Consider the following 28,000-nt stretch of genomic DNA (forward strand, 5'->3'; position numbering starts at 1 on the left):
ATGATTATCTTAATATTGTTTTTATTTTAATATTCTTTCATTTTAAAACTTAAATCTTACAGTTACAGGAGGAGTCTCTCCATGAGAGGAAAACACACACACACACCCATCTCTGCGTGTGTGTAAAAACACACACACACACACACACGGCTGCATGCTGTGGCCCAGGTGTGTTTATTGTTCAGAGGGAGGGAGCGACCGTCGTGGAGACGTTTCCAGAAACAGGTAAAAACAGACCTGATGCTCTGATGGGAGCACGGAGCGTCTGAGTGTTTACAGAGTGATGTCAGAGTGATGTCAGAGTGATGTCAGAGTGATGTCAGAGCGTTCACAGAGTGATGTCATTGACGGGTCAGAGACTGAGTCCTAGTCCTAGTCCTAGTCCTGGACCTGGACCTGGACCTGGACCTGGACCTGGACCTGGACCTGGGAGCATCACTCTCAGCACATCCTGTAAAAGTTGTATTTACATGAACACATCTTTACAGTTTATTGTTGAACAGATTTCTAACACAGGTATTTGACATGAATCATCTTCTTTCATGCAGAAAGTTCAGTGCTCTGATATTCATAAAAACACATGAAGTCAGTAAAAGGCTGGTTTCAGTCTGAGCCTCCTTTGTTTCTGATCTCTCCTGTTTAAATTAGTAATAAATCAACGTAACTCTTCACTTGGGAAAAGCTCCTTGCATAGTGTCCGTCTGAAACGTGGGCAGCTCGTCACAAAGAGCCGCGCTGACAGTGTTTGGGTGGATCAGCTCTGAGGACAGCGTGACGCTCAGAAACACAGAGCTGGGATAATCTCAGAGGGCGCTGTGAGGAATGATACGAGTGTTACAGAGACTCAGGCAGGGTGCTGCACAGGGATGGACCAAGTCTGAAGTCTGAGTCAGGTTAATGTGAAGCATGCAGTGGTTCATGTGCACGGAAAGCTCGGTCACCTCATCTGTGAGGAGCGTTAGAGCTCAGCGCCGCAGAGGATCATCGCTCAGGACCAAACATCCTGGAGTTATTGCTCCACATGTCTCTGCGTGTTTCTGCTCAAAGTAAAGTTACTCTGGATAAAAAGCTTTTCAGCAACAAAGGTAATACTGCTCCTTGGCAAACTGCAGAAAGCAACCACGTGTGTGTGTGGAGACGTGTGTGTGTGTGTGTGTGTGGAGACGTGTGTGTGTGGGGACGTGTGTGTGTGGAGACGTGTGTGTGTGGAGACGTGTGTGTGAAGCTGTCCAGGTTCATCCAGAAGAAGAAGTCAGTGCAGGCCTGGTTTCTGTGCTCCCAGAATGCTTAGCGTCTACTTTGTCCAGGTGGTCTTGGCAAAGAAAGGGTGGGCTCTGATGTCGTCCACGCCTCCAGCACCTGCTCCCAGTCTCTCTGTGGGGTTGAACTGGAGTAACTGGAGGAACAGGGAGAGACACAGACGGGGGGTTTAGTGAGGGATGCTCTGACTCATTTCCTGTTTGAACAGAAGTTTTTCTTCCTGTCTCTAGAAAACGTTTGGCCTGTGCTCGTTTCCATCCAGGTAGTAGATGACAGCATTCATTTACTGCAGCTTCTGCTCAAACTCACTGTGGGTCGCTCTGCTTCAGCTTAGACTCAGCGTCAGCTACGTCAGTTACCTGTTGGTCAGGTTTGACCCACAGGGAAACGTACGAAGAAATATCAGGAGCAAACATTTCAATGAGACAAACATTTTGGTGGTGGTTTCATCTCTCTAGGACATTCCTGGCCCCAGTTAGGGCCATTTAAGTGTGCCTAGGTGGCGCTACAGAGCATATTATGGGATGTTGGGGGTTATGTTTGGTATCATATGGAAATTTGGGGCACTCATAATGTGTGTGCCAATTTTGGTGAGTTTCTGATCATGCTTGGGGGTGTAATGCAATCAGAAAGTGTAGACGGGGTAAAAATGTGTGGAAATGTTATTTTTAAAGAGACGTAGCCAACTTCCTGTCTGGGAAAGTAAACAAAGTACTAATCCTGTAGGCCAGAATGTTGACCTAATCTGTGTAAAATATGATATTACTGTAGGAAATTTTGTCAGGAATCCAACCATGTCATTTTTAAAGCTGTGCGATTTTTACTTTTTTGTCCAGAGGCCAAAATGCGGCACTGAAGCTGCTCTGCCATCTGGTAACATGGAGGGAGCTGAGAGCGGTCGGCGACTTTGAGGGCTCGCCATTCGAAAACCGGGCCCGAAATAACGACTTCCTGAACAACTTTTGTAGAGCAGGGCCTGGTCTGTCATGTGAGCCAATTTTCAAGCCAGTACCATTTTTGGTTTCTGAGAAGATAATTTTGACAGAAAGGGTAAAAATGCAGGAACCTCTTATTTTGAAAGGTAAATTGCCGGCTTCCTGTGCAAGATAAGTGAAAAAGGACTACCCTGTTTTTGTGCGTCTCAATGAGACGAACGTTTTGGTGTTGGTTTCATCTCTCTACAACATTCCTAGCCTGAGCTAAAGCCATTTAAGTGTGTTTTTGAGTGTTTTTTTTTGGCACTAGACGACTTATTATGGGATGTCGCGGGTCAGGTTTGGCATCATTTTGCAATTTTTTGCTGTTATGAGGTGCGTGCCAGTTTTGGTGAGCTTTTGAGCATGTTTAGTGGGTCTAATTTGAGTTTTCGGAGCGTGTGGAATAAGAAAAAAGAAACGCAGCAGGAACAATAAAGTCGTTGGCCGAAGGCCTCGGACCATAAATATCTGAAGACATAAAAAGACAAACGTCATCTGAGCTGAAAGAGTAAAAACATGGGTTTAGAAAAAAACGCCTGAAACAGCTTTGACATCTTAACACAGGAAGTGACCTCACTGACATGTTTCTACTCTCCATGAGAAATTCAGGCGTCATTTCATCTGTTAAAATCTAGAATAAAGTATTTTTCTGGACCTGTCAGCTGATGTGGATCCCGTATGACCATTGGAGCAGGTTGACGTCAGGGTCAGACTGCTCCACGGTTCACCTGAGCGTGTGTGTGTGTGTGTGTGTGTGTGTGTGTGTGTGTGTGTGTGTGTGTGTGTGTGTGTGTGTGTGTGTGTGTGTGACTCCAGTGAGGATCAGAGAGGATTTTAGGAGCAGGTCTCTCTGTGATGCGGCCTGTTCAGTTATCATTCGTCAGGATGAACAGAGACAGTCTGACTCTGTGCTGACCCCGTGTTAAAATGTCAGAAACCTGGAGCTGAGCTCACCTGCTCCAGCTGAGCTCACCTGCTCCAGCAGAGACTCACCTGCTCCAGCAGAGACCTGGCCTCCTCAGACACGGACTCGGGGATGTTGAGAGCGGTGTGGCGCCCGATCCCCGCTGGATGGCAGCGCAGCAGAGACTGTCCCCAGAGGAAGGAGGTGGAAAAACAGATAAGGATCAGTTTAAACACAGAGCCTGAGCTGAGGGGACAGATACACCCACACCCCCAGGGCCCCGGGTCACCGCGCGGGTCACTGAGCCAGCACCGCCACCGCACAAATAGGAGGAGACCACAGGGCCGGGGCACCTGAAACAACACTGATGACATCAACCACAACAAGGCCCACTGAAGACCCACGTTTGGACTCTGTTTGTCACAGGAGGCCACTGGAAAGCTTTCACAGCCAGGCAGGAGAGCGAGCGCCGATCTGACCCCGTTAGATCGTTCACAGGAGCTGGAGAGTCCACGCACAGACACAAACTGAGACCCAGAAAGACCAGCAGGAGCTTTTTAACCACAGGAAGTCGCCTCAGAGAGAATAACGGAGGATAACGACCGTCATCAGCTGATCCTGCAGCTCCACGACTTCCAGAGCAACGACAGCAACTACAGGCTGAAAACACCAGAGAAAACAGCCGTACACTGTTTGTTTAAGGGATCCTCTGTGTGTGTGTGTGTGTGTGTGTGTGTGTGTGTGTGTGTGTTTCCATCAGTTACACCGCCCCTCCTCTACGTGCAGCAGCAGTCCTGGCAGGGATCCTAGCAGCAGTCAAGACTGCTCCAGGCGAGATCTTATCCTGCGAGGATCAAGAGACAGTGTGTGTGGCTGCGTGTGTGTTTCCTTGCCAGGGCTGTACCCAGACATAATCATCAAACGAGACATCTGTGTGACTGACTTCTCCACAGGTAAGTGTGTGTGTGTTGTTCAGGATCATCCCACTAACCTCACGCCCCCGACTCATGTTTCAGGCGCTGATGAGAGGCGCTGATATGAAAATATGCCCACTGGCAATCAGCGCAAATTTATTCAAATTTAATAGAAGCTGAAACTGGGAGTCCGCTCTGCACCTGCACGGGGTGTGTGTGTGTGTGTGTGTGTGTGTGTGTGTGTGTGTGTTAATTTGTTTGTCCTTCAAGAGCACAGGAAGTTATAATTAGCATGCGCTGCGTTGGTGTGTGGCGCCTGAGTTTGTGTCTGTGGTCTTCCAAACGTAGGGGCAGTCTTAAAAGACGGGACCAGAAACCAGGATCCAGCACCTCGAGAGCCGCCCTGCTCCTCACCTCCAGAGCCGACCTGGAGCGGCGCGCTCAGAGCCCGGCGCTGCTCCAGGAGCCAGCAGCGGGGCCCGGCGAGGCCTGACCCCCTGGCCCAGCAGATGGAGCTCAGGCTGGGGGAGAAAGTCACAGCGACACCCCTGGACCTCCCTGGACCTCCCTGAGCCTCCCCGAGAACCAGAGCAGGAGACGCAGCCAAGACGCTCCTCACACACACACACACACACACACACACACACACACACACACACACACACACACACACACACACACACACACACACACACACACACACACACACACACACACGTACACAAACAACACCACACAAACAACACAACACAACACAAACAACACAACACCACACAAACAACACAACACCACACAAACAACACAACACCACACAAACAACACAGAGCTACCAACTCCACACACTCACACACACCTGGCAGCTCCATAAAGACTGTGCGAGGAGTGTGTGAGAGGAGTGTGTGCGAGCTGAAAGCCAGGACACCAACACCTCGTGAAAAAGACTTCACTCACCGTGCCCGTCAGGAGCTCAAACAGGATGGCGCCCAGACTCCACCAATCACACGAGACCGTCTCTTCACTGATCCCGCCCACCTCTGCAACCAGAGCAAAACAAACATGGCCGCCGGTTAATTTAACAATCAAATAAAACGTTAACGATTAAAGAAGAATCAACTCGTTAAAGATGTGAAATGATCAAATGGAGCAGACAGCTCACTTCCTGTCCACACAGCTCACTTCCTGTCCTCACAGCTCACTTCCTGTCCACACAGCTCACTTCCTGTCCACACAACTCACTTCCTGTCCACACAGCTCACTTCCTGTCCTCACAGCTCACTTCCTGTCCTCACAGCTCACTTCCTGTCCACACAGCTCACTTCCTGTACACACAGCTCACTTCCTGTCCTCACAGCTCACTTCCTGTCCACACAGCTCACTTCCTGTCCTCCTCACACCTCTGATAACTTCATGTTTTATCACATTGACACAATCAACTGAAAATGAGCACAAAACCATGGACACACACACACACACACACACACACACACACACACACACACACACACACACACACACACACACACACACACACACACACACACACACACACACACACACACACACACACACACACACACACACAAACAAGTGTGTGTCTCATAAAAGGGTGATTTGCATAATAAAAAAGCAGTTAAATTGAGGAAACCGTCTGCTGCAACTTCACACCATCTGCATGACCTGACCTCACACACACACACACACTCTTACAATGCACACACACACATACACACACATACACACACACATTAAGAAGCTGAAAGCAGCAGGAGTGGGGAACATTGTGTTCAGATTGTCTTGAAGCAGCGCTGACTTCACACACAGAGCGTCTCTGACAGAAACTGTTTCTGATCTAACTTCTGTTTGTTCCTCACACACACACACACACCACCGTCACCGTCTCTCAACATGTAACCACTCTGTTCATCAGTGTGTGCTGATTTATTCAGGCTTTATTAACACACAACCTTTGAGCGATGTGTAAAGTAGAATCTGCAGACGTCACTGATCTGAGTTTAAAACTTTGGGTTAGAAACGTCGAGAAGGAGAAACAGCAAACACCAGCTTTAAGGTGTGAGATGGAGATGATCAGATTTACTGAATAACTGAACCCAGGAGACAGTCCCCTCCTCTGTTTCCAGCAAGAATGAAACTCAATCTTTTTAAATTAGAGTCTGTCGTTCATGTTTTTAATTTAACTTTAAGAATTACGTCAAATTTCAGACCAAAGAGTCAAATCTGAGCGTGTGTTAAAACTGAACAGGACCTGATCGTCACCCTTTGACCTCTGAGATCCAGCCCTGGGCCCCTCAGACCCCCTGATTATTAAAGTGATGGAGTTTGTAAAGAGTGGGGCTGGTTTCTGGAGTCAAAGTGTGTGTGTGAGTGTGACAGTGTGTGTGTGTGTGTGTGTGTGTGTGTGCTAGCAGCATCACTGGGCACCAGATGGCCTCTTGTGCCGCTCAGCTCTGCTCTCTCCTGAGGGGCCGGGACCCCGGGGTCACGGCTGCGCGTGCCCAGAGACCAGGCTCCTCAGCTGGGAGAGCCAAAGAGACAAAGACCCCCTGGTCTCCTGGAGGCTGCTGGGAGCTCCAGAGGCTGCGCGGCTCTCTTTCAGCAGAGGTTAGAGAGGGCTATGATATGCCTTCACACACACACACACTCACACTCACATACACACACACACACACACACACACACACACACACACACACACACACACTCACACTCACACACTCACAGCCAACTGAGCAACCAGTCTTCAGGGCTCCCCAGGACGAGTGTTTTGACAGCCAAGGAGAGGAGATCGTCATTGAACGGACTAGTGATACCTGCGTAGTTATGAGCTGGAGGGGAGACACTGGACACACACACACACACACACACACACTCACACACACACACACACACTCACACGTCTCAGAGCAAGGTCGATGTCATCACAATGGATTAATGTCTAAGGAGCTGCAGGGAGAGCAGAGCGGAGCTGGCTGCACTTCCCGCTCTGTCAGAGCCAGGCAGCCAGAAAAGGAGACAGAGGAGGAGGACGAGGAGGACGAGGAGGGAGGACGGAGCGCGTCCACAGGCCACGGGTCATTCAGTCCTCCCTGCTGCACCTCCTGATGCTCAAACTTTCATCCACACACACCTCCACACACACTTCCTCTGGAGAGCAGAGGAAAAACTTTACACTGGAGCCGACGAGAAACCAGGAGGAGACAGGAGGAGGCTGAGGAGGAGACAGGAGGAGGCTGAGGAGGAGACAGGAGGAGGCTGAGGAGGAGACAGGAGGAGGCTGAGGAGGACACAGGAGGAGGCTGAGGAGGAGACAGGAGGAGGCTGAGGAGGAGACAGGAGGAGGCTGAGGAGGAGACGGGAGGAGGCTGAGGAGGAGACGGGAGGAGGCTGAGGAGGAGACGGGAGGAGGCTGAGGAGGAGACAGGAGGAGGCTGAGGAGGAGACGGGAGGAGGCTGAGGAGGAGACGGGAGGAGGCTGAGGAGGAGACGGGAGGAGGCTGAGGAGGAGACAGGAGGAGGCTGAGGAGGAGACAGGAGGAGGCTGAGGAGGAGAAAGGAGGAGGCTGAGGAGGACACAGGAGGAGGCTGAGGAGGACACAGGAGGAGGCTGAGGAGGAGACAGGAGGAGGCTGAGGAGGAGACAGGAGGAGGCTGAGGAGGAGACAGGAGGAGGCTGAGGAGGGAAGACGCTGCTCTGACAACACTTTATGGCCTCCTCTTCTCCCCTCAACAACCAGCTCCTCCTGCTCCAGGTCTTCATCACCAGGTCTTCATCACACCAGGTCTTCATCACCCAGTCTTCATCACCAGGTCTTCATCACACCAGGTCTTCATCACACCAGGTCTTCATCACCCAGTCTTCATCACCAGGTCTTCATCACCCAGTCTTCATCACCCAGTCTTCATCACCAGGTCTTCATCACACCAGGTCTTCATCACCCAGTCTTCATCACCCAGTCTTCATCACCAGGTCTTCATCACACCAGGTCTTCATCACCCAGTCTTCATCACCCAGTCTTCATCACCAGGTCTTCATCACCAGGTCTTCATCACCCAGTCTTCATCACCCAGTCTTCATCACCAGGTCTTCATCACACCAGGTCTTCATCACCCAGTCTTCATCACACCAGGTCTTCATCACCCAGTCTTCATCACCAGGTCTTCATCACACCAGGTCTTCATCACCCAGTCTTCATCACCAGGTCTTCATCACACCAGGTCTTCATCACCCAGTCTTTATCACCAGGTCTTCATCACACCAGGTCTTCATCACCCAGTCTTCATCACCAGGTCTTCACACCAGGTCTTCATCACACCAGGTCTTCATCACCAGGTCTTCATCACCCAGTCTTCATCACCAGGTCTTCATCACACCAGGTCTTCATCACCCAGTCTTCATCACCAGGTCTTCATCACACCAGGTCTTCATCACCCAGTCTTCATCACCAGGTCTTCACACCAGGTCTTCATCACACCAGGTCTTCATCACCAGGTCTTCATCACCAGGTCTTCATCACCCAGTCTTCATCACCAGGTCTTCATCACACCAGGTCTTCATCACCAGGTCTTCATCACCAGGTCTTCACACCAGGTCTTCATCACACCAGGTCTTCATCACCCAGGTCTTCATCACCCAGGTCTTCATCACGTGGTCTTCATCACGTTGGGTCTCTGCTTCTCTGGACCATCAGGAACTTTCTCTCTTCTCTTTCTCAAACTTCCTCAAACTCTTCACTGATCGTCGTTGTTGAAAGAGGAAGCTGAGTGAGAGCAGGTAGGAAGTGAGGAGGGGTTGGTGTGTGATGTCCTTAGACTCTGTGTGTGTGTGTGTGTGTGTGTGTGTGTGTGTGTGTGTGTGTGTGTGTGTGTGTGTGTGTGTGTGTGTGTGTGTGTGTGTGTGTGAGGAGAGGTTGTGTGGCTCTAACAGAACACAGATTAACACCCCTCCATCCCATCTTCAGCAGGACGTGACAAACCAAGCGGTGAAAGTGATCGGCGGTCTCATCGTGAACTCGTCGTGGTCAGAGGAGACGGATCACCTGTCGGCGGCGAGTCCAAAAGGAGAACTTGACGTTATGTCCTGTGACATCTTCCTGCGGCTGCAGGTAAAGAACAAAAGCCGAGCTCACAGCGAGCTCTCAGTCAGCGGCTCTGACCCACAGAGGAAGAAACGCTGAGTTTCCTCTTTCTTAGACTCTGAAGACAATCGCTTTGTCCTGGCTTCCCTCTCAGCTTCACATTTAACTGTTTCCCCTTTCCACTGAATCCAGGCTGCGTCACACAGACATGTTTTTTTTTTTATCTTGTTGAAAGGCGTAAACAGCTGATGTTTGTGTGTAATGACAAAACGGTGAAGAGTAAATAAGCTGAAGTCCTCAGTAAATACGATCAACCAGCTGCTGTACTTTCCCTGTCCACTCCCCTGTTTTTCTGTGGGTGTGAATGTGTGTGTTTTAAAAACATGTTTCCCTCCTCCTTCTGCGCACACACACACACACACACACACACACACACACGGTCACAGCAGGCCCCCTGCTAGCTTTCTGGCAAACAGTCATAAATCTGTCATCAGGAATGAAGCCATCGCTCGCGCTGACCCTGTCTGGATAAACAGCAATACATAACAAGGGCAGGAGAGACACACACTCACTAACCTCTGAGTCTGTGTGTGTGTGTGTGTGTGTGTGTGTGTACAGGAGCACGTAGATCCACTAACACTTAATGTAAGTCACAAACACCAGAGCGAACATCAAACCGCGGTGAGAGGAAACGTTTGTCACGGCGCTGAGTTTATAAAACAGAGTTTCAGACACAAACAGAGACACAACGAGCTGCACACACCGCCGTGGATGTGTGTGTGTGTGTGTGTGTGAGAGGCTCTGCAGCTCACCCACAGCGTAACACACCCCCTGCTGGCTACACCTCATACTACATGCACAGAGCCGTGTGGCCTCAGCAGGTTTAACTAACGGGACCTTTACCAACAGGGCGAAGCTCGGCGCTGCTTCCTCTGCTCGCTCAACGTTCACAGACTAAATCTTTTCATGTTCAGAAACTACAAACACTGTCTGAGGGACGTGACCAGCTCCCAGAGCCCGCTGTCATCACCTGACGCTCCCTGGAGCTCCCCAACGCTCCCTGACGCTCCCTGGAGCTCCCCGACGCTCCCTGGAGCTCCCTGACGCTCCCTGACGCTCCCTGACGCTCCCTGGAGCTCTGGTTAAGAGCATTTGTCAGACGTATTTCTTTCCACAGACAGACGCTGAGGTTAACAATCATTTCAGAACTTCAGCTTATTAAAGAGTTGAAGATTAACAAACTGGGTGTGAAATGCTCTGACATCCATAGTGTGTGTTTTTAATCCCCTTGGAGCTGGACACATGGAGGGAACTGTACATAAAACCTCTTTTTCAAAATGCAGCTGAAAAACTGAGTTTAAGGCCAAAAACACAAGAGTTGGATTATTGTGATAATTATTAAAGAGTGAAAAACAAACAGTGCATTGTGGGTTGAAGACATGAACATCTCAAAACCATCCTTCAAAATAAAACTGTTTGTTTTTTCTTTGTGTTATTTCCATAAATCAGCTTTCATCTTCACTGTTGGATAAATTACCTGGGTCTGCTGGTGATCCGTTCAGTTTTACAGATTAAATAATAATTTATTTTCAGGATAAGAAAAATAGTAAAAAAAAAATTATCTGATGATTAAACTTTAACTCAAAGTGGACTTTTCCTTTAACTCTTTTCATGCAGCCCAACGTGCTCGAGGACAGAGACATGGGTCAAATATTCAGACTAAAGCTGGAGGTTATAAAATCAGTAAAGAAATAAAACCTGTTAATTAAAACTGTTTCACTCCTCGTGCTGGGACAGGAAAGTTTCAGCTGGGAAAATATTTAACGTAAAACAACAGAAACACTTTAAAAATCTCCTGATCCACAGACTTCAAGCATTTTTTTATTTTATATCAGACTATTAAGGAATTCTTGTGTGTAAAAAATGGCGTTTATCATCCATCACATCAGTTAATTCATCAGAGTAAATACAGGGTGAGATGTAAAGAAATGATCAGAGCTGATTTTATTTTGAAAGAGCAGACTGTTCACATATCTCTGCCTCTGACTGCTAACGTTATAATAACCACATTAATTTACTTTAACCAAAGAGACAAACTCAGCTCTCATCATATTTCCCAAACCCAGAGCCAGGCGTCACGTCACAGAGCGAACCATGAGCTCCTCTCCCCGTCAGCAGCGTCAGAGCGGCTGCTGCTCAGAGAATAAAACACACACTTTGGATATTAGACGGAGCATTTGTAGCTCTCAGATTTATTACAGCAGTGGCATACTGTACGCTGCAGTCAGAGGGAGGATTTAAATCTGAAGTGACCTTCCTGGCTTCAGAGAGGCGAGGGCTGCGAGTGTACGGCTTAATAAAAGTGTGAGGGAGGGACGATGGATGGATGGACGTGAGGGTCAGCGCCTCAGAGAGGAGCCCAGTGTTTTCACTTCTCCATCCTGAATATCTAAGACAACCCCAGTTCAGTCTTCACCATGAAACCAAGCCTGATGCTCATTTCTCATCCCCACAGGAGAGTAAAGCGGCCTGTAGACGTCAAACACGCGGTCAAACACGCGGTCAAACACACGGTCAAACACACGGTCAAACACACGGTCAAACACACGGTCGTACACACTGAAGTGCTGAATGAGGACCTGGTGCTGTAGTTTGTGTTCAGCAGCCTGTAAACAGCATGCTGGAGCTGCCACAGGCCTGCTGAGCAACACACCTTCAGCTTCCTCCTGCACAGCAGCGCACTCTAGAGGACAGTCACAGATCTACAAGAGCAAGCTCTCAAAAAGATGTTCCTGCAAAGTTCATCCCTCCCTGAAAGATCAACCAGTGACAGAGAGTCACACGTCATCACCAGGTTTATGATCTGAGGATGAGGATTAACTGATGGTGGTTACAGTTGGTAAAGACCGACCCAGAAGAGGAACGTCACATGGACATTTCAGAGTCTTGGCGTCATCAGGATAAATGTTTCTACTCTTCAGAGCGGTTTGTGTGGACCTGGACTGTCTCTGAGTATTAACGGGGTTTGAAACCATGGGAAAGTGGCCTACTTCTGGCCCTGCATGCCTGCATACGATTAACCCCCAAACCTCCTCAGTGACACACAAACACACTAACAGATGTGAGCTCCATCATGACCAGAGCAGCTTCAGAGCTTCAGAGCTTCAGAGTGATCAGTTATCATCAGTTATCATCGGTTAATCATCAGTTATCATCAGTTATCATCAGTAATCATCAGTTATCATAAGTTTTTCATCACTTATAATTGGTTTATCATCAGTTATCATCACTTATAATTGGTTTATCATCAGTTATCATCAGTTATCACCGGTTAATCATCAGTTATCATCAGTTAATTATGAGTTTATGATCAGTTATTATCAGTTTTCATCAGTTTATCATCAGTTATCATCAGTTATCATTAGTTATCATCAGTTTATCATCAGTTATCATCAGTTTATCATCAGTTATCATCAGTTATCATCAGTTATCATCAGTTTTCATCAGTTTATCATCAGTTATCATCAGTTATCATTAGTTATCATCAGTTTATCATCAGTTATCATCAGTTTATCATCAGTTATCATCAGTTTATCATTAGTTTATCATCAGTTCTCATCAGTTTATCATCAGTTCTCATCAGTTATTATCAGTTTATCATCAGTTATCATCAGTTCTCATCAGTTATCATCAGTTATCATCAGTTATCATCAGTTTATCATCAGTTATCATGGGTTTATCATCAGTTTATCAGTTATCATCGGTTTATCATCAATTTATTATCAGTTATCATCAGTTATCGTCAGTTATCGTCAGTTATCGTCAGTTATCATCAGTTATCATCAGTTATCAGTTTATCATCAATTATTATGAGTTTATGATCAGTTATCATCAGTTATTGTCAGTTGTTATCAGTCATTGTCAGTTATCATCAGTTTATAATCAGTTATTATTAGTTATCAGTTTATTATTAGTTTATCATCAGTTTATCATTAGTTTATCATTAGTTTATCATTAGTTTATCATCAGTTTATCATCAGTTTATCATTAGTTTATCATTAGTTATCATCAGTTTATCATTAGTTTATCATCAGTTTATCATCAGTTTATCATCAGTTATCATAAGTTATCATCAGTTATCATTAGTTTATCATTAGTTATCATCAGTTATTGTCAGTTGTTATCAGTTTATAATCAGTAATTATTAGTTATTATCAGTTATCATTAGTTTATCATCAGTTATCATCTGTTTTTTATTAGTTTATCATCAGTTTAGCATCAGTTAACTTCAGTTTTCATCAGTTATCATCAGCCCGTCTGAACGTGTCTTACCTGGAGCGCAGTACATGTTGGCCACGGCCTCCTTGTCACAGGTATCCTCCACGTCGCTCCAGCTGCAGAAGTAGGTGAGCTGAACGTGACCTAAGGAGACAGGAAGTGACAGGAAGTAAAAATCTCAGAATGTGACCATCCTCCTACTCCTCCTGCTCCTCCTGCTCCTCCTCCTCCTCCTCCTCCTCCTCTCAGTCGAGTGTCTCTCAGTCTGGCCTCTCCTCAAACTGTTTACTCACCTTTCTTGCTCGGCTCCTTCCTGCCTCTCCGCGTCTCTCCTGCAGCCTTTCGAGCACACAGCCCCACCGATTACTCCTGTTTAGCAGCTCCCCGTTAACGCTATCATTAGAACTAATGGTGTCATTAGGTAGCTGTGGCCATTAGCCCAGGCTAGCCAGACTGATGCACCACACTACGCCGTTGATGGGCCCTTTAGAGCAATAATTACAGCCAGGGAGACGAAAACAGCCACTCAGCTAATTAGACGCTTGTTGATAACGAGGTGGGGAGAGATGATTGTGAGACGACAAAAGAAGAAGTTGAGGGGGAATCTGTGACCTCCTGGTACAACAACACTTTCCTCTGGAGGAGACGTCTTTAGATCAGGCCAGGGCTGACTGACGCGGTGGAAAAGAGATCTACATCTCTATACGGAGACTGAAAAGAGCTCTGACTGCGACCCTTTGGAGGAAAAATGATCATCACAGAAGTTTCAGAGGGAAAGGATTTTTTGTGTTTTTAAATGTGGAAAAATACCAAAAACCTTTTAAGTTTAACTTTAACTCTGAGCGTAACATTTCCCTCCACACCACCAACACCATCCGTCCATAAACGCTGCTGCTGCGTCAGCTTCGATCAAAGCACTCGTCTACGTTTTCACCTTTAATCACAGAGTCATCAGACTCAACGAGCCGGCCTGAGCTGTTCCTCGTTCCTTTGGTCTAATTAAGTTGATTTAACGTATCTGTTTATGGACCTTTAACGTGTGAAGTGAGGAGGTGGGACCCTCCGGCTGAGAGAAATGAAACCCATGTGGAGCACTAAAAACTGCAGTTTGATGAGGCTCTGCTGGAGGCTGGCTGCAAAAACACCGTAATCCCCGTTCACACAGGCCAAACATCAGGCTTTATGTTCACAGCTTGTTTTAAAAAGCTCGTTTCTTTCTCTGCTCACACTCTAAGGGAAGCACGTCTCTTTAAACTGGTCATCTTTAAGGTTCCTAAACAAACAGGATCTGCCCAGATGAAGGCACGGCTGAGCTGACTGACAGCCGGGCTCGCTGTGACAGTCCAGGCTAAAGCCAAGTGAAGTTAGGCTGAGTTTGGATGATCAGCATTTCCAACATGGCTCCTGTTGACTACAGGTTAAAAACCATGAGTCAGAAGTTATTGGGAGAAGCTGAGGAGACGATTTATTCCTCAGCCTGGGAATAAAACAGAAAGGTAGTTTTTTAAGGTGTCACCACCTGCTGTTACATCACAGGAAGTTACAGTGACTGCGCAGAGTGCACCAATGAACAACCTGCGTACCTGAAACTGATCATTAAAGAGGCTGAAAGTCTTTATTCAAAGACATGAATGTTGCTAAGGTGTGTTTGTTTGGGAACTAATGAAAGGTCAGATCTTTGTCACAAGATTTGTCTTTGTTCAAGACGACTTTTTACCAGACACAACATATTCATCAACCATAGAAATGTGCTACTGTTTGACAACAAGCTAACTTTGTCAGTTTGTAGCGTAGCTTAGCAGCTGCTATATTTCTCTCTCCTCACAGCCCGGTGCTCTGAGACGTGTCTGTAACGTGTAACGTGTAACGTTAGTGAATCCTGGTTCTGTCCTACCAGAGCTCATCTACCAACTCCAACCTCACCAAGCAGAGCTAACGTAACCTGGCTCTTCATTTTATTGATAGACTCTCAAGTTTGAGCCTTTAGCTCCTGTTTTAGCCTTTAGCTTGTGCTCTGTCTCTCTCCTGTTTCTCTTTCTTCTGCTCTTCTGTCCTTTTTCTGTCTGACAGTTAGGCTCCAGTGTCCACCATCACTACAAAACTAATCACAGAAATCGTTTCCAGCAGAGAAAAACTCAGATCTCTCTTCTCTCTGTTAAACTTTGTTGGCGGTGTGGTGTCGTCATGCGGACTCTGACATACAGGAAAAATGATCCAGTGATACTTACAAAGCTGTACGGAGAAGTGTAGAGTATTAATATTATTATCAAGGTGTTATTGCAAAGTAGCTTTGTTTCATTTACACAGACACGCTTCAAATCATCTTATCTTGGCTGGTTAAAGCTTTTTAAAGCTGGTTAAAGATGGTTAAAGCTGGTTAAAGATGGTTAAAGCTGGTTAAAGATGGTTAAAGATGGTTAAAGCTGGTTAAAGCTGGTTAAAGCTGGTTAGAGCTGGTTAGAGCTGTGCACTGTTAAAGAGCTCATAGAGAAATGAAACAGAAACGTTTGTGATTTCTTCGATTCAAAGAGGAGCCCTGCTCAGCCGGCGCCATGAGTCAGGCCCTGTTAAAATGGAGTCCTAACCTTGGTGGTCGAGCAGGATGTTGTTGGGGTTCAGGTCCCGACAGATGACTCCCTCTTGGTGCAGGAAGTCCAGAGCCGTCACCATCTCCCCCGCCCAGCACCGCACGAACTCCTCGGGGATATGAGCTTGGGACGAAGCCAGCGACAGCTCGTCCAGCTCTGCAAACAGCCGCGACACATCTTTATCGAATTCGCTGCCACCTTCAACACCAACAACTTTGGATGATTGACCCCCCAGACCCAGCAAACTCTCCATCACTGCACCGGCTTCACTCCCATTTCTCCCGCAGGGCTTTGGCAGCAAGTCTTCGCTAACGCTAACGCTAACGCTAACACTGGCTTCCTCCAGTTTCTCGCTCTGAGAGTCTGTTTCTGTGGCATCGAAGAGGAGGTCGTTACTTTGGCATGCAGGATCAACACCCGTTTTATCAGAGGCCTCCTGAGCGAAAGCTGAGCTGCAGTCATCCCACAGCGAGTTGAAGGGGGAAGTAGATGCAGCGCTGGTGTCGCAGGTCGCAGAGGCTGTGCAGAAAGAAGAGAGCTCCTGCTCCAGCAGCTGCTCCTGCTCCAGCAGCTGCTCCTCCTCTTCCTCCGGTTGGCTGTGAAGCTGCAGGACGTCGGGCTGGACTGATTTCTGAGGAGATGCTGAAGCTTCCAGGCCCAGACACACTCCTGAAGACTCCAACTCCTCCTGGATGGAGTCCACAGTCCCGCTTAGTTCAGGCAGGTTCACTAAGAGGTCCGGGGGGTGACCCTCATCCTCCACCACGGCCTCTTTGAAGGAAATCACTGGCACTGACTCGTTGGAGCCTTTGTCACTGAAGTCTAACCCCCAAAGCTCTGAGCTGTGGCCTTTGACCTCCTGAGCCAGCTCAGGGAGATCCTCGGGGACATCTGAGCCCAGGTCGGATGTAGAAAAGACCGAGACCTGCTTCTGAGAGGGGCGCTGCTCCCCCAGGTCCAGACAGGTCACCTCGCTTGCACTGTCTTTGCTGTCGATGCGGAAGAACTCCATGGGCGTGTGCTTGGACTGGTCCAGAGACAGAGGCGCAGCCGGGGACGGCAGAGGGCTGAAGACTTCGCTGTTGTCCTGGCCGTCCCCTCTGTACTGCTCGCTGTCGGCTGTGTGGCCGCTTCTGTCGGACGACTCGGTGAAAAAGCCCAGTTCCTGAGAGCTGATGGGAGAGGAGAGGCTGTCGTTGCTGAGCAGCGAGCGGCTGCGCGAGGACGTGGTGGTCGCGTTGGGGACGTCCAGCGACAGCATTTCCTGTTCACTCTTCTCCTCTTCCTCCTCCAGCGCGTCTGGCTCTACCTTCTCCTGCTCGTACTCGTTGCAGAGTGTCAGGTAGCTGTTGGTGCACTCCTCCTCAGAGGTGGCCACTGAGTCTGACTGGGCCCCGCTTTGCTCCATGAGTCTGGGAGGAAGGATGCTTTTCTGAGGAGACGGGACGAGGTTTTCCTCTTCTCTCTGCAGCGCTGACACAGAGTCAGAACCAGCAAGTGGCCCAGAACCAGAACTGGCTGAACCAGCATCCAGTTTTGGTACAGCATGGCGTGGAGAGTGTACGGCCGTGGTGTGGCTCTTCTGGATGAAAGGGATGTCGAAACTCTCCTCTGGGCTGGAGCTGCGCAGGTACTTCCCTATGTGAGACCACAGCTTCCCACCTGGAGACGACAGACACAGGGACGACAGGGAGGATGAAAACCAAAGCCCCAGGAACAAACAGGCATGACTACATTTCCCAGAAACCAACCTGTGTTAGATTATGGGAAAATAACACGAGTATGAAGAATATATTCCTCCAGATACCCACAAGATTTTGGTAAATCACTTTTTTGTTTTCTTATCAGCCGTTTCTTCATCATCCACCTCATTTTCCCAAACTGCTTAGTCTCGTTTCAACCACCACCTGTTTTTATCCTCCTGGCTGCGCTGCTGTCAGCGTGCTAATGGACATGTTCAATGTCAAAGCAGTTTTACAAATAATTCACTTAATGAATGAATATGCTCAATTAGGAGATATTACCCTGTTTGATGCTGCATGCACATAAAAACCAAATGCTGTTGATAAAGATGCTTTTAATCTTTTTTTTAAAGATTTGATGTGATTCAACTTTTTGTAAACAATTATTAACACCCCTTGCAGTACTCCCACGTACCCCCAGGGGTACACTGTGGGGTTTTAGGCCTGTCCCCCCAGCAGGTCATGAACCAGAGAGGAGATCCTTATGTGATGACTTCATCGTTTAAAGTCTCTTGAAAACTTTTCTAACAGACTTTTATGAGCAGTTCATGGACTGATTGAGGAACTTCTGCAGCACGAAAACGAAGCAGTTTGAGGATCTGCACAGGTTGAGTGAGGACGTCCAGCTTTGTTATGTCGTATCCATGTTTGAACCATGGGAAGCATTTTACCTCCTCTTTAATCCATTTCATTTAACTACTGATAGTTTTGTCTGTGTGAGAAGTGCATAAACAAACTAACGCAGCAGTGTTACAGCTTTGAAGCTCTGCAGGGTAAAGACAGGGAGAGCAGTAACTCTCTGTCTGCTGTTCCTTCATCTCTGAAACTAATCAGGACAGGACGATCAGTCTCCACTCAGGAATCAGCCGAGGCAAACAAAAACCGTCATGACCGACCTGATTCAACAGCCTGGGGTTGGTGAGTAACGTTAGCATTTTAGACTCCTCTTTGTCTCCTGCACACACGAGCAGACGTACACACACATGCAGACGTACACACACATGCAGACGTGCACACACATGCAGCTGCAGTGTGAGCGATGGGGAGCCAGCAGCTGCTGTGTGTGATGAGGACAGATAGGGAGTTTGCAGTGATGGTAATGATGGCGGGGCAGCTCGATGGCTCAGAAACTAGAGGCATCCACATGCTGTTTGGTCCAATGTCACTCAGGTCACTGCCTCGCCTCAGTCTGTGCGTCTGTCCTCCTGCAACCTATGGCCTGCTATAGACCCTATACATATAGATCTAAATATATATAAATATACACAATAGAAATATAAAGAGAGCTCACGTTTTTCCATCTTTCCTGGGTGTCTCTGAGGCGACGCTCTGCGTTCTCTGACATTTGATTAGCTTTATTTGATCATGTCGAACAGCCCCCATTATACTCAATACTGTCCACTATTATTAGCACAGGGCGGTTATGGAGTGCAGCAGATTGAAAAGGTTATAGGGCATTAAAAAATATGGCTTCATTTCATTATAAGGACTCACACACACACACACACACACACACACACACACACACACACACACACACACACACACACACACACACACACACACCCGTCCCAGAGAGAGTGGGATGTAAGGAGGCCCAGGTGTTAGCATAGCTAATGAAGCGTGGTGCCACCTGGTATTCAGAATAACGACCTGTGACACACACTCATCTCTATCAAACATCTGTCTGCAACAAGGGCAGAGAGACGAGGGAGGAAAGAGATGGTTGTGACGTGTGAGAGTTTTACCTTCAGCGAACTGCAGCAGCAGAAAAACTGCGTCTTCAGACACGATGAACTTCCTCAGCTGCACCATGTTGGGCACAGAGTGAGGCATGATGGTCCGCTTGATCCGCCCGCAGTCGCTGCTCTTCCTCAGACCCTGCGTCAAAAAGAGACAGTGAGTGAAACAGGCAGAAAAATAATGCAAGTACAAGAGGGTGAGTGACTGTGTGAGGGTGAGTGACTGTGTGAGGGTGAGTGTGTGTGTGAGGGTGAGTGTGTGTGTGAGGGTGAGTGACTGTGTGAGGGTGAGTGTCTGTGTGAGGGTGAGTGACTGTGTGAGGGTGAGTGACTGTGTGAGGGTGAGTGACTGTGTGAGGGTGAGTGTCTGTGTGAGGGTGAGTGACTGCGTGAGGGTGAGTGTCTGTGTGAGGGTGAGTGTCTGTGTGAGGGTGAGTGTCTGTGTGAGGGTGAGTGACTGTGTGGGGGGGGGTTACTATGTGAGGGTGAGTGACTGTGTGAGGGTGAGTGACTGTGTGAGGGTGAGTGACTGTGTGAGGGTGAGTGTCTGTGTGAGGGTGAGTGACTGTGTGAGGGTGAGTGACTGTGTGAGGGTGAGTGACTGTGTGAGTGTCTGAGGGTGAATGTCTGTGTGAGGGTGAGTGACTGTGTGAGGGTGAGTGACTGTGTGAAGGTTAGTGACTGTGTGAGGGTGAGTGACTGTGGGAGGGTGAGTGACTGTGGGAGGGTGAGTGTCTGTGTGAGGGTGAGTGTCTGTGTGAGATTGAGTGACTGTGTGAGGGTGAGTGTCTGTGTGAGGGTGAGTGACTGTGTGAGGGTGAGTGACTGTGTAAGGTCGAGTCTGTGTGTGAGGGTGAGTGTCTGTGTGAGGGTGAGTCTGTGTGTGAGGGTGAGTGTTTGTGTTAGGGTGAGTGTGTGTGTGAGGGTGAGTGTCTGTGTGAGGGTGAGTCTGTGTGTGAGAGTGAGTGTTTGTGTTAGGGTGAGTGTGTGTGTGAGGGTGAGTGTCTGTGTGAGGGTGAGTGTCTGTGTGAGATTGAGTGACTGTGTGAGGGTGAGTGTCTGTGTAAGGGTGAGTGTCTGTGTGAGGGTGAGTCTGTGTGTGAGGGTGAGTGTTTGTGTTAGGGTGAGTGTGTGTGTGAGGGTGAGTGTTAGTGTGAGGGTGAGTGTCTGTGTGAGGGTGAGTGTTTGTGTGAGGGTGAGTGTCTGTGTGAGGGTGAGTGTCTGTGTGAGGGTGAGTCTGTGTGTGAGGGTGAGTGTGTGTGTGAGGGTGAGTCTGTGTGTGAGGGTGAGTGTTTGTGTTAGGGTGAGTGTGTGTGTAAGGGTGAGTGTGTGTGTGAGGGTGAGTGTGTGTGTGAGGGTGAGTGTTAGTGTGAGGGTGAGTGTGTGTGTAAGGGTGAGTGTGTGTGTGAGGGTGAGTGTTAGTGTGAGGGTGAGTGTGTGTGAGGGTGAGTGTGTGTCTGAGGGTGAGTGTGTGTCTGAGGGTGAGTGTGTGTGTGTGAGGGTGGAGCTGCAGAGGAGAAACCTCTCATTAAGCAGTATCATCTCTGCCCCATGAAAACACAAAGTCACTGGATTCATCAGGCCACATACAGCGCGTGACTTTAGCAGAGCCACACAGATCTATCAGCGCTTCACGCAAAGTTCACATTGGCCACCAGTGTGAGTGTGTGTGTGTGTGTGTGTGTGTGTGTGTGTGTGTGTGTGTGTGTGTGTGTGTGTATAAGGATGTGTGTACATGTGTGTAGTCATCTATGCCCGTGCTGTGCGTTGGCATCTGGCACACGTCTCACACCTGAGAGCAGAGGAGCTGACAGGGACAGGCCCATTAGAATCAATTACAGCGGTCACACACAGGGGCTGCTGGCACACTTCACACACACACACACACACACACACACACACACACACACACACACACACACACACACACACACTTCACACACACACTTCACACACACACACACACACACACACACACACACACACACACACACACACACACACACACACACACACACACACACTTCACACACACACTTCACACACACACACACACACACACACACACAGGGGCACACTACACTTACTTTCAGGATGAATGTCTCCTGCGTTCTCTTGTCCATGACCAGAAGAACCTGTGAGGGGAGAGATCCATTAGTTGCTTTGAGCAGACGTACGCAGGCTAACATGATGGAGTGGTTCTGTCCCTCAGAGCACTGTTTCTCAACCACTGGGTCAGGGCACACGTTAGGGTCACTGCAAGATAAATGTAGGGTCCTTAATTATACCTGAAAAACTGGCATTTGCACGTCAAAACCTGCTGGGTGGACTGAACCAAATCACACTCAGGTAACAAAGACTTCCTCAATTATTCAGTCACAGATCATGAATAAAATAAACAGGGTGAAAACAGTTTCCCAAAGCACGAAACAGAACTGAGGAGACACCAAAGGTAGCAAATAACATAAATCTTAAAAATCTGGACCAAAGATTTTTCTTATCTGTTGACGAAGCTGAAAGTTACATGAACGTAAAAAGTTGTTTTTTAGCTTTAGCCTTAAAAAAAATCTAAAATGAGTTTTTGAACAATTTTTAGCAACAAGTTATTCCTATGTATAAATTATGATGAGCATTTTCCCTTTCTCTGGCCAGATCATTGACTTATTAAAACCAAACTGGAAAAGATAACCAGCCTGAGTATTAGCAAGCAGCAGCATCTCTGAATCCCATCAGTCACCAAACTAAAGCTACAAACATCCTGTTTGCCTCCCTGCTTCCTCCCCCTCTGCTCCTGATATCTTCATTTCCTCCTCTTCTCTCTGACACCTCCATTGCTCCTCTGCTCCCTCACCGTCTCCGGGGGTGAGCTTGAACATATGCGTGTTATCCAGCTCACGCCTGTGTGCGCTGCACAGTGTGTGTGTGTGTGTGTGTGTGTGTGTGTGTGTGTGTGTGTGTGTGTGTGTGTGTGTTTGCGAGTGCCTTCCCTCCATGTGACCCTGGCGGGGACCAAACAGGTGCAGGCTAAATGGATATGAATGGAGCTGTGAGTAAACAGAGTGGCGGAGCCGGCCAGGGCGCTAATATAATTAAGACACAAACATCAGGGAGGGGGAGGTGGAGGGGGAGGTGGAGGGGGGGCAGGCGGGGGCAGCAGGGTGAGGAGCTCTCTCCATCTGTCCCCTCTGTCCCCATTAAAAGTGAAAGGAGGAAGGAGGAGGAGGAGGAGGAGGAGGAGGAGAGGATAGCTGGGTCGTCTCTGGATGTCGTTCTTTCAGCTCTCTGTCGTTTTTTTCGCCGTGTGTCTGATTTGTTCGGGACGTACCGTGGATTCTGCGTGCACCTCTGTCGAAAAACACATGTTGGTGTTGTGTCAACATTTTCCTTGGGGTTTAGTGAGTGAGTGTGTGTGTGTGTGTGTGTGTGTGTGTGTGTGTGAGTGTGTGTGTGAGTGTGTGTGAGTGGAGGACGAGCATCATTGACTCGATGTTGTGTGTGCCGCTCTCTGAGCTGCTTGCCAAGTCATTTCATGGCTGAGTGGTAAAGTTGCCTCGGCGGCAGCTGGTTGAGCGGACCAGCAACCTAAACTGACCTTGTGGTCGTCATAACGGCTGTGAACATACACACACTCAGCTCTTACCACACCACCCAGTAAATCTATTAGGCTTTATAGCTTCATGAAAGTGATGGCTGAAGAAGGAAAGGACACGAGGAGGAGAAACTCCTCCCAGCTGAGGTCCACGTTACAAAGACCAGTGACTGATGGAGACGAAGGTTTTAATCCATTTTCACCACAGACTGGATTCCTGAAGACCTGGGGCAGAGGTTTCTGTACTCTGGCACCTCACAAACACCAACACAACCATCAGCTGAGCCGAACCATGAAGCAGGCAGCTCTCATCAACGCTCAGCGTCTCTTTCCTTCTGTAATCTGTGTCTGGGAAAAGGAAAACGTTGGTTTTCAGTGGAAGCAGAGCGACTGACCTTATCGATGACCCCGAGCACCCTGTAGGCTCTCAGCTCCTCAGAAGGACTCTGCTGGCCCCCTCTGCTGGTGGATGCACAGCACTGTGCCCCCAGAGCCTTGGAGAAAAGAGCATCTCATTCATTTAACTGCTGCACAGCATCATCTGTAAACCTGTCATCTCTCCTCCAGTGTTACTCAGAGCAGCCAGGCATCAGAAAGAAACCCTGCTTTAGCCGGCTGCTTTAAACTGAGCAGAGACACAAACTAAAGGTGATTTTCTGCTCCGTGCTGAAAGCTTTCCATTCACATTATTCTGAGTTATCTTACAAACTGCAGCCATACAAGTAGAGATGAGTTAACTCTGCCTGTGTGCGCTTTAAATAAATGAAAGTATAATGAGATCGTGGAAAACCACCGCGCTGTAATGTTTCCATCTGTGTTAAACCCAAAGCACTGCGATGCACTCCCTGGAGTGGTTTGAGGACTCGGGTGGATGCATGCATATAAATACATTAGCATAATCTAACACAGCCAGCGAGGCCAGAGCGCTTCCCTCCCACTCACCACCGTCTGCGTTGACCCCTGACCCATGCTGCTTCTCAGATGCTGGCTGGAAATCTGCTCTGCACGCATCAGATACTCAGCAGTCTTCTTCTTCACGGCCTCTCGCCGCGTGGGACTGGGCTCACCTGAGTAGAGGTTGGGAAGATCAGCGAGTTTTCTCTTTAGATCACAGAGCAGAGTCAAATGTTCCTGTTACACCGTTTGTTTGCTGACAGAACACACACAGCTGAAGTGGTAAGCTCAACAGAAAAAGTGTAAGTGAAAGTGACGGTTTGGCTCCTCTCTGTCTCTGGAGGTGTGTGTGCAGGGTCTGCCCTTTGAGCCACATGTTGTCAGCTCCTGTGGTTCAGAGCACATCCATGTTGTTCTCAGTTAAAAGGCTCACTACAACAACATTTCCCCCTAAAGATGTCACAGTCTTTCTAGAAATCAAACAGAAAAAGTTTGGTCATCGCTGCCTGTTCTCTGTGTGCTTATAAGAGATTGAGATGTAAAATAAAATCTTAGAAACACTGCATCTGAATGACATCAACTTTCCTCTCTTCACTTTGGGGACACAGACGCTGCACAGCGCTCGCCCACACTGACCTTGCACTCCTTGCAGCAGCAGGTCCACTCCGCTGCGATAGCAGGAGAAAGCTGCTTGGAAGTCCTGCTCTTTCTCTTTCTGTTCAGCTAAGCAGATCAGCTCACTGGCTGTGTCCAAATAGTCTGGCTTTGCCTCCTTGGCGTTGCCTCCACCTTTCTTCAGGCCGCCGGAGAAGAGCGGCGCTCGGCCCGGCCAGCCGACCTCGGGGTTAGGGGCTGAGGAGGCAGGGACCGGGGCAGGAGACGGGGTGCGGCGGTTGTGCAGAGAGGGCAAGCGAGGACTGCAGCTGCTGCTAATGTTGGTGGCTCCCCCCTGTGGCTGGTTTGGGGAGGTGCGGCCTGAGGCCATGCCATCATCCAGCCCAGCAAGAGAGTCTGAATCCACAGCCAGGGAGGTCAGGTCGCTGTCACTGGACGGGCCTGGGGAGGAGAGCAGCCAGTGAAACTCAGGAACACGTAATTTTATCTTTCTCAGGATGAAAACATCAGCGTGAATGAAACAATGTGTTGGAACAAACCTTACCTCCATACTCCGACGTGAGAGTTAAATCATCTGCACCGCTGAGGTCTCTTTGCACTGAAAACAACCACACACATCAATGAGACACGGCTGCTCCACTGAGGGGCTGATCCAGAGTCAGTTCCTGTGTGCTAACCCACCGTCAGAGCTGCAGTCCGATAAACTGTCTGCCAGAAACTCAGAGAAAGGCTCCGCTGGCCCGATGAGCTCTGAGCCGTCGTGGACTTCACCGCCCTGAAGATAAAGAAAAACACCGCAGTCACAGAGGCGTCTGAGAGTGTGTTTGTCTCAGTCTTTACAGGTGGACGCTGCTGTACCTTGAAGAAATCCTGAATGTGCTGGCTGCTGTACAGAGCAGGGATATTAGCAGAGAACTGTAACAGGTCCTCAGAGCACTGTCTCCTCTCCTCAATTACCGAGTCATCAAAGCGACCTGCACATGCAGACAGAAAAGAGAAGATCAATTATGAGACAGTGCTCAGTGACCAAGCAGTGTCCCCAAGCTCCCTCCAGGAGGCAGCGTCGTCACTTTTTCAGCATTTGGTCAGGATGAGGATTAACTGTGAGGCACAAAGTCTCTGACTGTGTTTCTCTCTGACGGGAGATTTTCTTACCAAAGACTTTGGCCCTTGCAAAGGGAGGAAACAGCTCCGACTGGCTACATACATTCTTGTGCAGCTGCCAGAGGTTTTGATGAAGCTTTCTGAAATCACTGTATCGTTTCCACACCGTTATCTACAGCAGAGAGAGGAGAGACGGATGAATACTGACAGACAGAGGCTTCGGTTTGAGAATAATGACACGGATTGGATCAATTTGGAGACTTCACTTCTACAGTAGTATTTTTTATCACTTTACATACTCTAGAGAATCTAAATCATGATAATAGACATTTTTTGTGAAAGACAGAAATAATGTGTCGACTGTAGCTCAACAGCAAACACACAGAAAGGCGATCAAACTCACACACATGTTGCTAACATCAATCACAAACCTGGATAAAGACCTTCTTCACTCAGACGACAAATTAAAACGTTTTGGCCCATAATGCTGAGATTCCAGTGTGCTTTGCTAAAATCCTGACCAGCCAGCCACTGTGAGAAAAGCAGACTGAGCTGCTCACAGAGGAGGTATGTGTGCTCCCAGACAGTAATTGACATCATGCCTGTTGCATTTGTGCTGGTTCCACATCAGTCAGTGTAACAGAAGGCATGCATGTGTGTTAGCAGCACATTACTGTTATAAAACTGTTAACCGAGGAAATCATTTCAGGGTTAGAGTCAGGGTAGAGAAGTGTAGAGTGTTCAACGTATGTTTGAAGTAAGTTTCTTGAATATAGTTTTTATTTTTTCAAACTGGAATTTAAAATGTATGAATAATACTTTGGTTAAATTACACGAAGATCTGAAGGAGTCACACATTTTCAAAGTTATCCATCCGGCTCTTCCTCCACAAATCAAAGTGTCAGTGTGTAAAGACGGTTGTGAAATGTCTCACCTCTTGTACATCCTCTGGGCTCTTCCTGGAGATTATCTGTTAGGAAGAGGGAAAAGAGACAGTTCAGAAGTAAATCCTGTCAAAGAGGCCAAGATTTCAGTGCTGATTCTGCTCCAAAGACCAGTTTGGTGTGGCTCATCCAAGTATGAGCGGGGACACAACACTGAGTGTGACAATGAGTTTATTATACAGCGAATGACGGAAGCCTGAGAGGGACGAGATATCCCCACAGGCAGAGCAGCAGGAACAGAAACTCAGCTTGTCTTAGCAATCCTAGCTAACCCTGAGTGTGGCTCCACAGTGCTGGTGTATGGGTGACATTACTGCACATCCACAACTGCTGTGGGACGTTTGGGTCAACAACATATTTATTTTCATTTTATCAGTGACTTCCTCTGACGGTTTACCCAGAACCTGAAGTATTTGAGCTGAACACAGAGCATGACATTAGAAGATAAACAGACTTCCTCTCACTGACTGTCAGATGAGCTAGCTCGGCTAACTGGTCAACGGCCATTCCTGTTTCACCACCGGGTTGACTTAACAGTCAGGTTACCGTAGCCGACACTCATTCATTCTTTGAGGTGTTTTTCTGTCAGTCATCTAAATCGTAAATATAAAATTAATATGAAAATCCCAGCAAGAAACTAATCGTTATTCTCTGATGTTTATCTCTCAGAGCTACATCCACTCACAGAGAGAGCTAAAGCTAGCTATCAAACGGTCAGTACAGTGTTTATGACAGATTCAGTTAGCTCAGCTGATGCTACTTTAGCTGTTTTCAAGATTAAAACAGTTTTAAATGCGTCTGTGTGTGATATCTGTGGAGTTTATCACACAAATTGTCATTGTCCATTGACCCGAAAGTCAAATAATTTATATTTGCATCATTTTAGCTACGCTCAAGCTAGGCTGCTAGCTAGCTAGCGAGCTAATAACACCTAGCATCAGCCACAGTGCCCACCCCCCCTTTAACTCACCCTGGCAGTCACTTTGTAGACAGTGTATCCTTTCTGGTGCTTTTTGGGATCAGTTACAGTATAAAACCGAGCGAGTTCTCCTCTGTCCCGCTGTGATATCATTCTGAGGATGACAACATTGCCAAAGCTACCAGCCGGCTAGCTGTTCACATTCATCCCCTGACAGCAGCAGTCAGCCCCTCTTCTTCTTCTTCTTTGGTTACATTCATCCCCTGACAGCAGCAGCAGCAGCAGCAGCAGCACAGTGACGGAGCTCCCCCTTCAGGAGAAACTGTGAAACTACATGTCAACAACACCTTCACCCTCTCTCCAGGATTCAAATAAAACTTGTTTTTCATAATATGATACACATTTTCATTTTTTAACAAAGAAAGACCTTACAGAAT

At 48.0% G+C, this 28,000-nt stretch overlaps 1 protein-coding gene across 1 annotated transcript; it reads right to left on the minus strand.

Annotated features, from left to right (window-relative positions):
* Positions 1-27,833, minus strand: rps6kc1 (ribosomal protein S6 kinase polypeptide 1). The gene is made up of 16 exons (XM_074685057.1): positions 27,615-27,833; positions 26,635-26,670; positions 25,752-25,872; positions 25,455-25,570; positions 25,278-25,371; positions 25,141-25,194; positions 24,618-25,037; positions 24,030-24,154; positions 23,483-23,581; positions 21,586-21,633; positions 19,505-19,637; positions 16,012-17,676; positions 13,481-13,570; positions 5,007-5,089; positions 3,231-3,326; positions 1-1,396 (listed from the first exon to the last, which is right to left on the minus strand). The coding sequence occupies exons 1-16, from the start codon at positions 27,714-27,716 to the stop codon at positions 1,295-1,297; spliced, it is 3,384 nt and encodes a 1,127-aa protein (XP_074541158.1). The 5' UTR covers positions 27,717-27,833; the 3' UTR covers positions 1-1,294.
* Positions 27,834-28,000: the final 167 nt, after the last annotated feature.

The sequence above is a fragment of the Halichoeres trimaculatus genome, unplaced genomic scaffold, assembly GCF_033239565.1.
Source record: "Halichoeres trimaculatus isolate MK-OKI-2021-1 unplaced genomic scaffold, fHalTri1.1 fHalTri1_scaffold_13, whole genome shotgun sequence".
NCBI classification, from domain to species: domain Eukaryota; kingdom Metazoa; phylum Chordata; class Actinopteri; order Labriformes; family Labridae; genus Halichoeres; species Halichoeres trimaculatus.